We start from the raw sequence: 16,219 nt of genomic DNA on the forward strand, positions 1-16,219 counted from the left end.
ATGTATTTCAAAAAATTGCATATTACAGTTTTTCTTGATTGCTAGCACAAAAATCTTAAAACTACACACCAACTTGTACAAACTTCAATCTTTGTCAAATATTTTAGCCAAAAACATATTCTCTTTTGTCATGATCCAACTTTAGCTTAATATGATAAAGAATTCTAGTGGGATCAATTTAAAAACTGGTGTATGAAGTTATCTGATATATAAACTCGCCTTTGTCACAAATCACAGCTGTTTAGGTGACATTACAGCTCTGTTGCAAAACCTAGTTATTGTGTCAGTTAATTGGCCAATGCTACCAAAATGAATGATATGACAATGTGTCAGGCCCTACATGTAAACAGAAAACATTCCATGTTTTTTCATGGAATATACATGTCTGTCTGACATAATTTTATGGATGATTTTGCATGTAGTAGCCTATGACAGTTTCACTGAGAATCAGCTCATCAGTTTTGAGCAAATCATGTACAGTTAGTTATTGTGTAAATTGCAGACAAATTGCAAATTGTATATACTCTTTTGCACAAAACATTTGCAATTTTTCTTGAATGAATAAGAAAGTCAAATCCGAAGTGAACAAGAAACGAATTGTTCAGAGATTTAAATTTATTGTTTTGAGAGATAGAGAGAGAAAAACAATATCTTTCAAGAATTAAGCCAAAGAGACTGAGAAAAACTGTGGCAGCTCTATTCAGTATAGGATTATACAGGTTTTATTTAAGAGCAGGCAGTATAAAAGTAGTTGGAAAAAAGGTAATCACTTTGATCTATCTATCTATCTATCTGTCTATCTGTCTGTCTGTCTGTCTGTCTATCTATCTATCTATCTATCTATCTATCTATCACTGAGTGGGGCATTCAGTAAATTACTGTAGCCTACATCACTGATAGTGAAATGTAAAACATCTATAGTCAAGCTTTTAAATTGGTAGACCTAATGTAATTATGTTCAACATTTAAATAAAACCACTTTTAAAAACGATTTCTTCTCATCTAATCGATGATTGAAGGAATCACGCATGATTTTAATTTAAAACGTTAGCCTACACCTCTCAACACCATTGTTGTATTATAAACCAATAAAAAAATAGCCCAAATGTGTCACCCTATATATACCATCAAACATGTAGGCCTAGGCCTACTCATTATCAAGCAATCACCAACAGAGGGCACAATTGCACTATTCTCTCTTCGATTTGTTGACAACAGACATCTGTCTGTCTGTCTGTCTGTCTTTCTGCCTGTCTTTTCCATATCTTTAATATTATTTGAAAGGTTATTGTGTTTTAAATTTGAATATGGAAGAGCCTCTTAAAAACATGGCATTTCAGTTTTGGTTGAAACTATCCTTTTAAGGCTCAACACAAACCACACCAAAATGTTTAGACATTTTGCATAAAGTTTGTATAACATTCTTTTGCCTTGTCCAAATACCCACACTTGCGGTCTTTGCACTTGACCACTTGAACACTTATATGACGTATTTCCTGTATTTGGCCCAAGTGTTCAAGTGAGGATGAAGACCACAAGTGTGGGTATTTGGACAAGGCATTTATCACCGAGAGGTGTAGATGCGCTTGCTCAGTAGATGCCTATGGAAGGTCATCATTTCCATAGTTTGTCACGTGACCTACCCTGCCAGCAGCGGTCCCATAGACTGTATAAAAACATGGACGTAGTGTCCGTGACGTCACCCGTAGGGTTCCGAAGATAGTTTTTGAAGCTCAAAGTGGGCGGAGGCGGCCGTCGCCATCTTGGCAGCGCATCACTGCGCCGGTCCACAACAGGCTGTACTGGCAGATCACGTGACCAGCTGCCAGCCAGGATCGAACTGTAGGCTGCTCTCTGACGTGCTGCTTTGCGCTCCTCTCAATACTGTTACATGCAGCTATTGTATTCGCCACGGGATTTTAGCTATTCGCTTCGCTTTACCTCCCATGTTTCCAGCGACGAAGGAATGAAGAGTCTTTTCAATTAAACGGTAATATACATATATATATATTTTTTTTCCAATTATGGGGATTTTATTTATGAATTCGCTATTATAGCATTCGGTTCTCTGTTTATTCTCACTGCTCCTGAATGTTGCATACCATAACAGTGATATTATGCAAGATCCAATATAGCCACAGAAAGAACTGCAACGACACAACAGAGTGTAATTTTAAGTGATTCTCATTATAATGAATTATATGTAGCCTATTATAATTATATGTATAAATTACTATAATTTTGCAGCTGGGCTGTGAGCGTTTTGAAATCCACCACATTTACCAACATCTCGGTTATTTATGTCGCCTGTTTTAAATTAATTCAGTCGATTTAAATCAAAATGCACGTATAATTGGTAGTTATTTTAAGAACCAGTTTATGAAAATGCACGAGAGAAAGCAATAGAGTCCATTCACTTTCAGCGGATTTAAATCGAAGCTGTTTACAAACATTCCCTCTTGATCACAGCTCTGAATTGCATCCTTCAGTCTGGTGCAGTTCAGGTGATTCGTTTATGGAATCTCCGTATTCCAGACACATCTCTGATGCTTTCCTTTGTGTCTGCATTTCTACATTCTCTTTCTTCTTTCTTAATGGCAGGTTTACATGCACACTTTCTTTTATTGTTTTTGATTGGGTGGTTATGTTTTGGTTCCTTTATTCTGCTTTACTGTTTGGCGGTGCTAGAGATGCACTCATTCATTATAGTGGAATATTATGATTTTAGAGGAATATTCCTTTATAATCAGCATATTATGAATAAACTGCTATTATTTGGAGTTACCAGAAATGCACTCATTCATTAATTGTCAGTCATATCCTTAAAAATAACACACAGTATAGCACTATAAAATGCAATAAGTAGAATGTAGAAACTGGATTATTGGCTTAATCTGGTTAAAAATTTACACACATAACATTTACATAATCAGAATACGATGTGGTCTTCTTTAGAATATCCAACATACTGTAACTGAATGTTTATATTTGTGCAAATCAAAACAAAGGTAATTCTGGTAAATTTTAGATAAAGACAGTGAGAAGCCAAGCTATTTAGGAAAGACATTGTTTTCATGGCCTACATCTTGCAATTCACTGTTCTTGTGTATTTTTATGATTTTATGAGTTGCTTAAATAATATCCAAAGAGAGAACATCTCCAGTGTTTCCATAAGAGAAAACATGGTCAGTGTATCTCTCTTTTTTCCATACACAAACATGCACACATATTTAGAGGGTAAATTATGCTGCTTTTGCCTTTCCACACACAGATGTTCAGTAGATGGAAGTAGGCCAATGACAGATCTGTGTGTAAGCTTTTGGGTGGGCTTCTTTGCAGATGTATTTTACAGTCATTTTGCCCTCATATTGCTCATACTGGCCTGTCTCATTTAGCTGTAGGTGAGAGCAGAATAACTTTTAAACATTTTAAACATGCACAGTCTCAAATGCAGCCTGTAAATAAATGTGTGTTAGTGCATGCTATTTATAATCCTTTAGTTAATTTTCCAAAATTGTTGTATTGTCTCGTATTTTAAAATATGGGATACACCTTTTCAGTGATGGTCAGAAGAGAGATTTCACTGAATTGTGTCCAGTTTTTTTGTACTCAGATGAACGTTCATACCAGTGTAACAAACTGATGTGGCTCTGTTTATGGATGGCTGAGTCACTGAATATAAACACTGCTCATCTGGCAGACATATAAACTGTTCACTGATAGGTGTACTTGTGTGTAGCCAGACTTTTGACTATGGCATAATGTCTGGTCCTCATTGCAATCTGGTCAAATCTGTTTAACAGGGAATACAGAAAAAATCTGACTTTCTGAGTGAGGACAAAATACGATACAACTTCACTTTGTTTCCAGGTTTTAACTGGTGATTTCAGTCATTTTTGGGTGCAATCAGACAGTCAGTGAATGGATTGTGGGAGGTCTGTGGGTGTGCTGTCTGAGACTGAGACTAGACTGCACATTATCTTCTGTTGTTTTTTTTGTTGATGTCATAGGGATTAGTTATTCTTATGAATCTGTTTATGTATGTTTCGCAGTCTTTTTCCTAAAACATTAGAGACATCCATTTTTTTAATCCATTTACTCAGAACTGATATATAAATATCTGCTACTGTGACACTGCATTGCTTAAAACCTTCTGTAAAGAGTTGGTTCACCCAAAAATGAAATCATCGTTTACTCACCCCCATTTCATTCCAAACACGTAAAACTTATTTTTCATCTTCAAAACACAAATGAAGATATTTTTAATACAATTTCAATGAACTATTGAAACTATAGTCCATTCAACCAAAACTTTGACGTTTCAGAAAGTTCATAAAGACATTATAAAAGTAATCCATATGAATCAAGTGATTTGTCTTTTAAAGTCAAGTCAAGTCACCTTTATTTATATAGCGCTTTTAACAATACAGATTGTGTGTAACTGTAAATCCTGTGATTTTAAAGAGAAACTATGATGAACAGATTTAATTTAGGCTTTTATTTACAAATAAACATTGGTCAGTGCTCATACATGGAGCTCATCGAATATTGGCAACATGGAAGCTCAACCGTACTCAGTTGATATATAAGAATAACCCTCATTAGTTCTTGTGGCAGCTCAAATGTGGAATAGACTTTCAATTGAAGGACAGCAATCTCTCAAGTTTCACTGAAAATGTGTGTTTTGAAGAGGAACAAAAGTCATACAAGTTTGGAAGGACATGGTGCTGAGTAAATGAACACAGACATCCCTCCCTTTAAGCCAAATAATGTTTTTAAGCACCACATTTTCCGCTGTTGAATTATGCAATGCTAACTCTTGACTGTCAAGAATAATGGTTATAATTATTTGTCATTAGGATGAGCTAGCTAATTTATCTATTCTGTTGTCAGACCACAATTTGCCTAAAGGCCATTTTTGCAGTAGATCTCTGTGGAAAGATCTCTGTTGCTTGGCCAGCTATTGTTTTTTATTGTAAATAAAATAAAATAAATAAATAATGGTTATTGCATATTGAGCTTTTTATCCACCCCCATTACCCATAATTGTTATCCACATGGCCACAGCTTTATCAGTCAGTGGCGGTGACATTAAAGGGGTCATATGATGCTGCTAAAAAGAACATTATTTTGTGTATTTGGTGTAATGAAATGTGTTTATGCGGTTTAAAGTTAAAAAAACACATTATTTTCCACATACTGTACACACTGTCTTCACTGAGATTTATCTAAATCAGCTAGTTTAATTTCAAGGCTTTCTTTTGTTAAGTTTTATTTTTAAGTCTTTTCCCTGTAGTATTGAGAGCTACTGTAGAGAAGTGGGGCAGGAAATGACAAGGGAGAACAGGCTGAAATTACTGTTCTCCCTGTCTCAAATTTGTATCAGATTTAAACTTGCATCCCCTGAATGAGCAACATAGCTCAGTTCATTGGATGCTAGGCTATGACTCTGACCTCTATTTAGTCTTTTTTAATTCACTATAGTGATTACTTTGTGTGCTCTCTGTATTGATCTCACACAAGGGTTGATGCTGAATAGTGCAGTAAATACTGTAGTAGCAAAGAGACAGTTACTGTAGGTCACTGATATCCTTATTGTCAGGGTTGTTCTTGAGAGTAAGAAATCACTGAAGCAATGTAAAATAACTGTGGAGTATGGAGTGCTATCTGCTATGTATTAAACCTGCTCAATTTTAGCAAAAAATCTAAATCGGTTATTTTCGTCAGTGCTGAGCTCATTTTTATTTTACACTCAAAAATGCTCATTGAATCTAGAAGCATAATGCATTTATTTAAAAAAAAAAAAAAAAAGATTTCTCTGAACTTTATGATTCAACTAAAACAAATAGTTAAATAAAATAGTACATTTATTTTTCAAATGTTTTATAAAATGTGTACCTTAAATGCAGTGGAGAAGAAAAAAATTAAATAAAGGCATCTGCCGAATGCATCAGTATAAATGCGATATAAATAAATACTCCAGAGGCTGTAATAATTTACAAATGTAAGCTTTACACCAGATTCTGCCTAGCACATTATTTTATAAGTTTACACATTGTACAGGGCTGTATGTTAACTTTATGTTTGCACATAGCACTGGTGCTACAGAGGTTGAAAGTTTTGTAGCGTAGGCCACATAAATGTAGCACTGTGACAGACATCACTTAACTCTTTCATGCGCAAACCAATAGGAATTGTGGGAAATGGAGTTGGATATATGGACTCAGTGCAGTCAAGACATTATTTTTTAAACCATTAGACTACCAAGTAAAATACAGTGGCAGTGGCCTATCGATTTCACACCACACACAAACAAGCACACAGAAATCCTTGCTTCAGAAAAGTAGCTCTGTCTCTCACACACATGCAAAACTGTATCACATACTACAGGCCATTGTACAGGCCGTTTTACTTAGCATGTCCGACATACATGCTGCACTTTACAGCCCTGTTATAAGTTCAACTACACTATTTGCATCATTTTGTGCAGAAGCCTGTGTATGTAGAGCACATGCATTAACCACTAGGCCATGGCTCCAGCATGAGACGTAGTTTTCATTACAGTTTGGTTCATATTAATGTAGCTATTGCACATTTCCTTCCTTCAACCACTTAAAGTGTTACCAGATGTTTTTTGCATGCTTCAGGTTTTGGAGATTCTTATTAGTATTTCCTCTCCAGGATTTGTTTTTCCATCAAAGGTATCCTTACCTCTGTGGGGGAGGTGTTCATATTATATAATATATTTTTGTTTATTTAAAAAAAAATGCCCTATATATTTTGTGTAAAACTGGGAACTGGTACCATTCCAGCATACTACTACTCAGTTACCAGTCACTCAGATGTTAACACTTGTCACTGCCATATGCTTGTGCTCAAACAAAACGACAGCACTGAACTCAAGTACATTAACCAAACAACTTGCCACATTAATAATCGGTCTTGGTGTTGCCCCCACTGTGTGTGTGTGAGACTCTCAGTCAAGACAAGGCTCCCTCAGTGTGTTGAAGTGCTCTACATCTGTGAGCAAGTACGAGGCAGTGACGGCCCACCCAGATGGCAGTGCGAGTGATGCCAATTGTCTTTGCTCAACCACTGACAACTGCTCTCCCCCTGACGACTGTTACTCTCCCCAGCTCTAAATGTTTACCTTTCCCTTTCACATCGGAACAGTAAATGTCAACAGGGCAGACCTATGTGATTATCCGAATTAGAACTCTTTCCTCAAACAAAAAGCGTCATACTGTCCAGTCTTGGCTTTGCTTAAACCTTGACCTCTTTGTTTTCTTGCATAAAGGGAACCACTCACTGTAGTCTTTTTTTCCATATTCACACAGTTTGGTCCTCAGATTTCGGTGCACGCCCAGGAGCCTGGCCAGCAAGGCCTGATGTCACAGTTTGAAATGAGTCTCGAAGGTGTAGTGCAATGTTTTGAGAATGAGAAATATTTGACTTGAAGCCCTTGTGTTTGTGTTAATCTCCTCCGCCAAACTGAATGAATATGTGACAAGCTTTTAAAAAAAATAAAATAAAAAACCCTTATATAAGTTTCTGCCTACAGCTCTGGGCCAGAAAACTAAAATATAGTGACAGAGTTTTCAAATCAAATTCGGATAGTCTTTTGACTTTTTGTCAAAAGACTTTTGACTTTTTCCCTTGTACTTGACTCCTAAACAGAGTTGGAGAAGAGCGGCAGTCAGGCCTAAAATGGAAAGTCCAGATTAATTAAATAGGCACTTTTGCACTGACAAAAGCGATCAAAATAAAAAACCCACCCAGTCTCCATTCAAACAAGAACATAATGTCTTGGCCTAATTTCTGTCATACTTGTTCTTCAGGAATAACTGAAACTAAACTCTTTGATCCAATGAATTCAGCAAGTAACTCTGCTGAATTCTTTCTGTGTTTGATCACAAGAAGAAATTGTTACATAAAAGTGTCTTTTTTATTTTGTCAATAAATAATAAAAACTCAATAAAGGTGCATTCTTCCAATGAGCCTAGGTTGAATCTTATTGAAATTTCACTTGAGTGAACAGAATGGCACATACACAAGTATAATAGGGATACAAGCCGGTGGTAAAATTTGACATAATGTACTTCGTATATTTTTAGAAATAGTATACTATAACATACAGCAGAATGTATATCTTTTCTGCGAAAGAGTTCTGATGATGTTTACTGTCAGCTGATTGGTCTGTATGAAATGCTTGCTCATCATTGTCCCCAGTAAGGCGTCCCTCTCTCTCTCTCTCTCTCTCTCTCTCTCCCCTTGAAAGGGGGATGGTACACAAATCGACCAACGGAGCTACTAAACCACAGTTTTTCTTCTCTCATTCTCAAGTCAAATGCAGCAGTCCAATCTTAAAAAGCAGATAGTTTTCACGTCACAACATTATATTTAAGATTATTTAAATAATATTGCAACAAGGTCCCTAAAGCCCCTCAGAAAACATCTGCCGTTGCCTTGTTGACACCTCACATTTGGGAGGCAGTGGAAATGCATTTCTCAGATATTCTGTTGAAATGAATAGTAGGTTGCATGCGCACCACAGTACATGCAAATGCCTTGTGTGATTCTGCAGGGATTTGGTTGAAGACATGCAACAATTCACTAAAAAACTATATTTTAATGGTAAGATTTTTTATTATTTTTTTAATGATAAGAAACAAACAATCAAGACCCTTATTTCATTATTTGGGTCAGAGAGAGGGTGGAAAATAGTTCAGTGGATGTCAAGGGAAAAAGTATGTGGTCCCTTTAAGGCACACCAAAGATGGATTGTATGGTGAATATAAGGTATGAGAATAAAGCTAGGCTGAGTCTCTGTGGCAGCCCAACAGATTCGACTAACAAAAAACACACACAAACTGAGGTTTGGATTGGAAATACCTCACAGAATACAGAATTCCTGCTGGATAGCTTAATTCATCTAAAGCATATGTTATATGTATATGTTATAGTGTATATATGGTATGATTGACTGGACCATTACATTTAAATATTTGCAAATATGCATTGTTCTGAGCACTCGCACATCTTGAGGTTTATAATCTGGGGTTTCATCAAAGATTGCATAACCTAATCCTTTAACTGTTTGCTGCAAGGGTGACAGATGACTGATTTCCTCAGGAGAAGGAAGGATTTTAACGCTTATCCTTATGGAAGTGGATTAGGGTGTCTGACAGATAGATATAAAAACATTTTTTTGACGTCTTGGTTTATTTATGTGAGTCTGGGATAAGGCCAGCTTATTTAGATTTCAAATCAGTTTCTTTGAAGGTGACTCTTTTGTGTGTGGGTTTAAGGGGTCATGAACTGCCTTTGTTTTTTTGTACTGTTTTCTGATGTCCATCCAAGGTTCTCAAGATTTTTACATAAAAAAATACATTGTCTAGAGGTAATAGGCTATTTTCTGTCCTGTTTTGACCCCCCCCCATCAGAACACTCCCTTTGAATAGGTGATTGTAGACTCAGAAGTAAACGCCCACTGCTATGATTGGCTAACAGTTGTGTATGTTTGACAGCCTACATCCTACACAGATGGACACTGCTGTTTTTTAGGTTAAAAACGTACAAATACTCAGTACATATCAAATGATCTGTAATAACATACAAAGCAATAGTGACCACGTAATAAAAACAGTTACTGTCTGATGTAGTCGGCACAGCATCATCTTTTAGTTTCAATCTTTCTGAAAATCTTGCATGGAATTGTGCCTAGTTTGTAAACGAATCCGTGGTAAAATGAAGTGAACAAACAACTTGGCTCAGATTTCTTACAGGTGCGATCTGGAACTAGTTAATTCACTCTTTCCTAATGTTGGGATCAGAAGGAAGGTAATGCAAAGACTGTTTTTCCACAACTTGGCACTACACAGCATTTTGTTGTCTTTAGAGTGATCTTAATCGTTTGGTTTCTGCGTAGACCTGCATTTGCCTCTCTCGTCATATACACTACATGTGTGAATTGGTGGGCAAGGGTAAACAGGCAGTGATGTAGAAGCAGGTGTTGATCTTATGCGGAGGCGGTGTTTAGCCACACTATTACATCATAGAGTGGCACATTCCACAGTCGTTTTGGCAGATTGGCTTCAGTATAAGCTGTTTTTAGACTAACAAGAAAGTTTTGAGTTCTGAAACTTACAGGATGTTTTTATAGAAATTTGATTTCTCAGTTTGTTACCCCTTTAACAAAAATCCACAAAACTATACACAGAAATTATTTTACACTGAAAAGAAGATTTCATTTACCCAAAAGATTAAAGCAGAAAATAAAGTGTATTTAATAATCAAATATTTGATTATTTAATTATTTTGGTACATCAGTACAAAACCCTGTTTAAATTTCAACATCAATGACAAATTGTGTGTCTCTGTAAAAATTGATTATTGGATTATTTGGAGGCTTTGGGACTTATTAAAGTGTTGTTGTGCCAACATTTTTATGTAGTTGTTTTTAATGACTTACAATGGTTATGCCATAGACTACCTCAGCAACCCTTGTAACCCATTTTTTTAAACCGGCAGAGAGTGAGTTTAGTGAGAGGATATTCAATGTAATATAATGCCAGTGGGTGATGAGAAAAATGCTTAGTAAAGTTTTTTTTTTTCTTCAGTTTTTCAAACCGTGGTTTGGGGTTTTGAGTAAATGATTTTCTCATTGAGTAGTACAAAATTCATAAGCACAGAATTATTTCCTGTGGTTCTGCTGGTTTGAAAGCCATGGAAGCATAGTCTCTCTCAAACCATGATTGTGCCTGAAAATGCCTATAAACACTTATTATTGGGTTTTTAGGAAACACATAAATCAACTTCTCTGTTCACTTGTAGTCCTTGTGTCAGTACTTTTGTGACAGCCATATGATATAATAAACTCTAAGAAACAGTAAAAGTGATGGAAACATTGGGAAATGGAACAGTTAAGAAATTTGAAGAGGGCTATAGTGAGAAGAAGGACAGTATTTGTATATTGATGCCTGTCAGGAGTGTACTTCTGTGTAAATACATCAGCAAATGTCATCAATGGTACTGTACAAACACAACAGATGCACTTGTTTTGTTAATTTGGTGGTGAGGGCAAGTGACTTGTCATTCAAAGAAATACAGCACTGTGTTTTTAGTTTTAAATGTCAGATGGTATGATTTGGCGATGGGCTGGACATATTGAATATGACACATGATGGTGTGTCATGCAGCGCCGTGTCCCGCAGTGGGTGACTCTCTTGGTCGAATTCTATTTTTGTGTGTGCGACAGACTTAGCAGACACACAGCGCTCTCAGACAGCTGAAGCCTGGCAGGAACCTTTGTTCCCTTCTTCTGGCTCTGTGGTTCCCATGGGGCTAATGTTTCTGACACAGTCAAGGCCTTCATATGACCAACAGGATCTTCAAAACATTATGAGAGCTCAGGTTACCCAGTGCCAACAAGAGTTGAGTTTGGACCAGTTTCTCAGTCTGAATATGATGAATACGTTGCACTCATGACCAGTCTGGGTTTTTTCCTATTCCGCTGAGCGTTCTTCAAAGGAAAATTGACTCTATTTAATATTTATCTGTACAAATGTATAGCCCTTAACAAAACATAAAAATCTGTCTTTCAGACTGTTCAGCTTTTTGTCAGTATTCAGTTTTCTCCTTGTCATTAATTGTTCTTTATGTGCTATATTTCTAGATATTGACATGAAGAAGGACATAGAGGTGCTGATAGCAGAGGAACGTGCTGAGATCATCTCTAAATATAATAAGGTAAATTATGCCATTTACCCTTTGCATTTAAACTTTGTTCAGATATATATTGAAATAGTACAGATACTGTGATAGTTACTGTAACTTATTCAAGTTTGCCTATTTCCTTTGATGTATACATTCAGTTAATGACTTACTAATAAAAACGTCTTTGTGCTTGTTAAGTTCATTTTGGATTTGAGTGAAATATATATTCAATTCATCATTATTAAAGTAAGGACAAGTCTATCTGATCAAATGAAGTTAACCTTGATCAAAAACAGCAAATCTATTGGTTGTGAACACGTAGTGTAACATGGAAGCAACAAGGAAGCTGACTGGCCAATGCCATGTCATGCTCATGTCTGATAGAAGCAGGTGTGTCTGATTATCAGTGTGCGGAGGTCCTTTGTTTATGAAGTGCATACACTGCTCCTTTTTAAGCTGGTGCTGCTGGTTGTGAAACCGATGGAGAAAGATTGGTAAACCTGCACTGATGTAATCATCAAGTTTGGATTAATTTGCATGCCGAGTTCATTCATTCAAGAACACCTGGGAAAAGCCACAATGTTTTCATCAACTTTGAGACGCTACTGGTAGGACTATGAATGTTTATATATATATTTTTGATAAGTGATCTGTGAGCATACTAGCAAGTTTGTAGTCAATGTCCATGATTATGTCACTGCTGTGTTTTGTCTTTGCTTATATATATATAATTATATTTATATATGGTTTGTGTTTCCTGTATGGTTATTAAGCTAAATGATCTGAATGGAGCACTGAATTTATGCAAAGAAGATCAAGTTATTGTTATATATATATATATATATAACCATCTAAAAAGTTATAAGAAATGAATACTTATATTCAGCAAGGATGAAATTGCTCAAAAGTGACCGTAAAGACATGTATAATGTTACAAAAGATTCATATTCCAAATAAATACAAGTGTGTTCAACATGGATAATAGTAAGGAATGTTTATATTATATTAAAATTATTTCTGAAGAATCATGTAACACTGAAGTGATGACTGTTGAAAATTTAGTTTTGAAAATTCAGTATTAAAATAGAAAACTAAATTTTCTATAATTATTAAATTGTAATAATATTAAACAATATTATTGTTTTACTGATTTTTGATTGAATAAATGCAGCCTTGGTGAGCATAAAAGGCTTTAATTAAAAAAAAAAAATTGTCACAACTTTTGAACGGTAGTGTACATAATGCTGATCATTAGCCTATTTTTATCATTAACGGGAAATATTTCTTGTATGTTGCTGTATTACAGTTTGGCATTTCATTAATTAAATTTTTAATTAGCAATCAATCATCCCACACCTGCAGGTAATAGATAGGTGTGTAGGAAAAAAGACCAAAAAAGTGGTTGAAGATGCCTGATGAAGGTCATGAGACTGAAACATTTTCAGTAAATTATTTTGGTACTTTTGCAAGTATTGGGATTTTCAAGTGTGCAGGATTTTCTTTTGTTTCATAGTTTATTAATTTTAAATTTTGTGGATGGTTATTTTACATTGGGTTGTCTACATCTGGTTGTTCACATGTGCTGTGGCCTTTGTGGTTGAGTCAGGTCGGTTTTATTTGTATGGGGCTTTTTCGTAATACGTATTGTGGCAAGGAAAAACTCCCTAAGATATGTAAAGAGGGGAAAAATAGGGAGGAACCACACTCGGATGTTAAAGGCGATTTTATGTGCTAGGGCAGCAGACAGGATTTTTGAACCAACAAAGTGTTTGTGGAGTAAATGACCACCATGGTGATCAGTTTGACCATGGCACATCATGACATTCTCTTACAGACTCATTTGAAATTGGGAAATACTGGGACTGTAATCCTCGGCTGTCCGTCATGAATCACTGCTTCCTTTCCACTCTTCTCTCCACCATGGGGTTGAGAAGGGGGCAGGAGAGCAGCAGCCGTCCCCCTCAGGGAATCGGTGCACACCAACTGGAAAAGCTTTTAAACATCAGCTATACTGACGGTGCAAATTCTGATGAATAAGTGCAGAGCATTAAAATGTTCTCTGCTCATAAGTCAAAATTGCAACTATATGTCAATGGATGTATGACAGGAGTTGGGACACATTTGTTTGCATTTTGTAATTTCACTAGAATGGTTAGCAGGCCACAGAAAAGTGAAAGGGTAATGCGGTGAGCGACGTGCTAGAGAAAATATTGCTGCTGACGCTTTCCATAACTGCATCAATGTCACAGTTCTGTTAGTTTGGACTCGTCAGTTTGCTTTTCCCATTGTCATGGTTATTGATTTGATTTCGTCATTGGGTTCAGCTGTGTCTTATTAATGATCCTTGTTTGGTCTGTCTATTTAAATTGGTGTCTGTGCGCAGGGGCGTAGATCACGCGGGGGACGTGTCCTCCCCCCACTTTTAATATCACGTAAAATTGAAATTTTAATATCACGTAAAAAGATGCTCTGGATCGGCGTATACGACAGTGTGTTCCAGTTCCTGCCAATATCCAGCAACTTCGCACAGCCATTGAAGAGGAGTGGACCAACATTCCACAGGCCACAATCAACAACCTGATCAACTCTATGCGAAGGAGATGTGTTGCACTGCGTGAGGCAAATGGTGGTCACACCAGATACTGACTGGTTTTCGGACACCCCCGGACCCCCCAATACAGTAAAACAGTACATTTTAGAGTGGCCTTTTATTGTAGCCAGCCTAAGGCACACCTGTGCAATAAACATGCTGTCTAATCAGCATCTTGATATGCCACACCTGTGAGGCAAAGGAGAAGTGCTCACTAACACAGATTTAGACAGATTTGTGAACAATATTTGAGAGAAATAGGCCTTTTGTGTACATAGAAAAAGTCTTAGATCTTTGAGTTCAGCTCATGAAAAATGGGGGCAAAAACAAAAGTGTTGCGTTTATAATTTTGTTCAGTGTTAATTGAACAGTATAAATTTGCACAGAACTGCCATTTATAACGCACTTCTCCTTGACAGTTGTAAATGCTTCCTGTATCACGATACATCACTGGTCTGGGATAGGGACAAAATCAGTCGTGGCAAAAAAGTGATGGGGACATTCATCCAGGTCACAAAAGTACACACTGATGATGTGGATATTCAGTGACATTTAATTTGTTTTCATTAAGAAAAACTGTGATGCATTCATATATGATATTTATTTGTTTAATTCATCTTTTTTTAGTTGAGAAGAACCTGCAACTTGCCTAAGTGTATTACATAACTTTTTTTGGGGGGGTGGGAAATCTGTCAACCACCTAATAAATGCAGGATTTTATTTGGCTGACAGTGTCAAACATAGTTTAACTGCCTATTTTAATGATTGATTTACTGCTTCCATAATCATTAGAAAATGTACCAACAAATAATTTAATAGGTAACACTTTAGTATTTAGACCAATTGTCATTATTAACTAGTTGCTTATTAGCATGCCTATTATTAACATATTGGCTGTTTATTAGTACTTATAAAGCACATATTCTGCATGACCATATTCTACATATCAATACCTAAACTTAACCAACTACTTTACTAACTATTAATAAGCAGCAAATTAGGAGTTTGAGGCAAAAGTTGCAGTTCTGATTCAGAATCTGCTGGATTTAAAGGTGCTTAAAAGTTGCCTGGAACTGGATGATTTGTTTCACATTTGATAAACTCTACACTGTTTGTGTTTAGATGAGTCAAATGAAGTATGCGCTTGTGTATATTTCAGGGTAGAGATGCAGGAGTTCAGATCGATCCTTGGGAGGATGCAGACTACAGCATATACAGAGTCACAGATCGCTTTGGATTTCTTCAGTAAGTCCTGGTTAAAACCCAACACTTGGTTTCCATATTGGCAGGTGGAGGATGCATTTGTTGCTTTCAAAGCCCTGTAAAACTACTTTTATTTTGTCTGAAACAAAACCGTCAGTCATAATGGCTGACTTTTTTCATTTTGACTTTTACAATTATTTTTATTTTTTATAATTTATCAACATGCATTGTGTATCAGCACATTTAATTATTATATTAAGCAGTCTGATTTTAGAAGTGTGCTATAGCTCTATTTGAACAGAATTGGTGTTCGTTGTCAAGTTTTCTAAGTATTAATTTAAAAAAAAATAAGTTATTCAAGATTCAATAAGATATTCAAGGATGCATTCTTTTAACCAAAATTGACAGTAAAGGCATTTATAAAATCAACAAAAATTCTGTTTCAAATAAATGCTGTTCTGTTCATCAGGGTTTCTGCAAAAATAAGCAAGTAAGTAAATAAACAAATAAAAAATAAGCAACTGTTTTAAAGACTGATAAGAAGAAATATTCATTTATTTTACAATATATTAAATCTGAAGACTAGAGTAACGGCTGCTGGAAATTCAGCTTTGCTGTCAGAGGAATTACATTTTAAAATCTATTCAAATAGAAAACAGTGATTGTAAATTGCAGTGGTTTTTTTTTCTTTTTTTTTTTTTTTCCTGTATT

General features: G+C 35.9%; 1 protein-coding gene across 1 annotated transcript in view; it reads left to right on the plus strand.

Moving 5' to 3' along the window:
- Positions 1-1,863: 1,863 nt before the first annotated feature.
- LOC107730277 (USP6 N-terminal-like protein) overlaps positions 1,864-16,219 on the plus strand; it is a 27,720-nt gene continuing 13,364 nt past the window's right edge. Inside the window, exons 1-3 of the mRNA XM_016541063.1 lie at positions 1,864-1,990; positions 11,675-11,748; positions 15,465-15,550. Coding sequence (XP_016396549.1) covers positions 11,683-11,748; positions 15,465-15,550 — 152 coding nt within the window. The 5' untranslated portion in view covers positions 1,864-1,990; positions 11,675-11,682. The remainder of the gene's footprint in view (positions 1,991-11,674; positions 11,749-15,464; positions 15,551-16,219) is intronic.

This window comes from Sinocyclocheilus rhinocerous, unplaced genomic scaffold (genome assembly GCF_001515625.1).
Source record: "Sinocyclocheilus rhinocerous isolate Xijiao unplaced genomic scaffold, SAMN03320098_v1.1 scaffold368, whole genome shotgun sequence".
In the NCBI taxonomy this organism is placed as follows: domain Eukaryota; kingdom Metazoa; phylum Chordata; class Actinopteri; order Cypriniformes; family Cyprinidae; genus Sinocyclocheilus; species Sinocyclocheilus rhinocerous.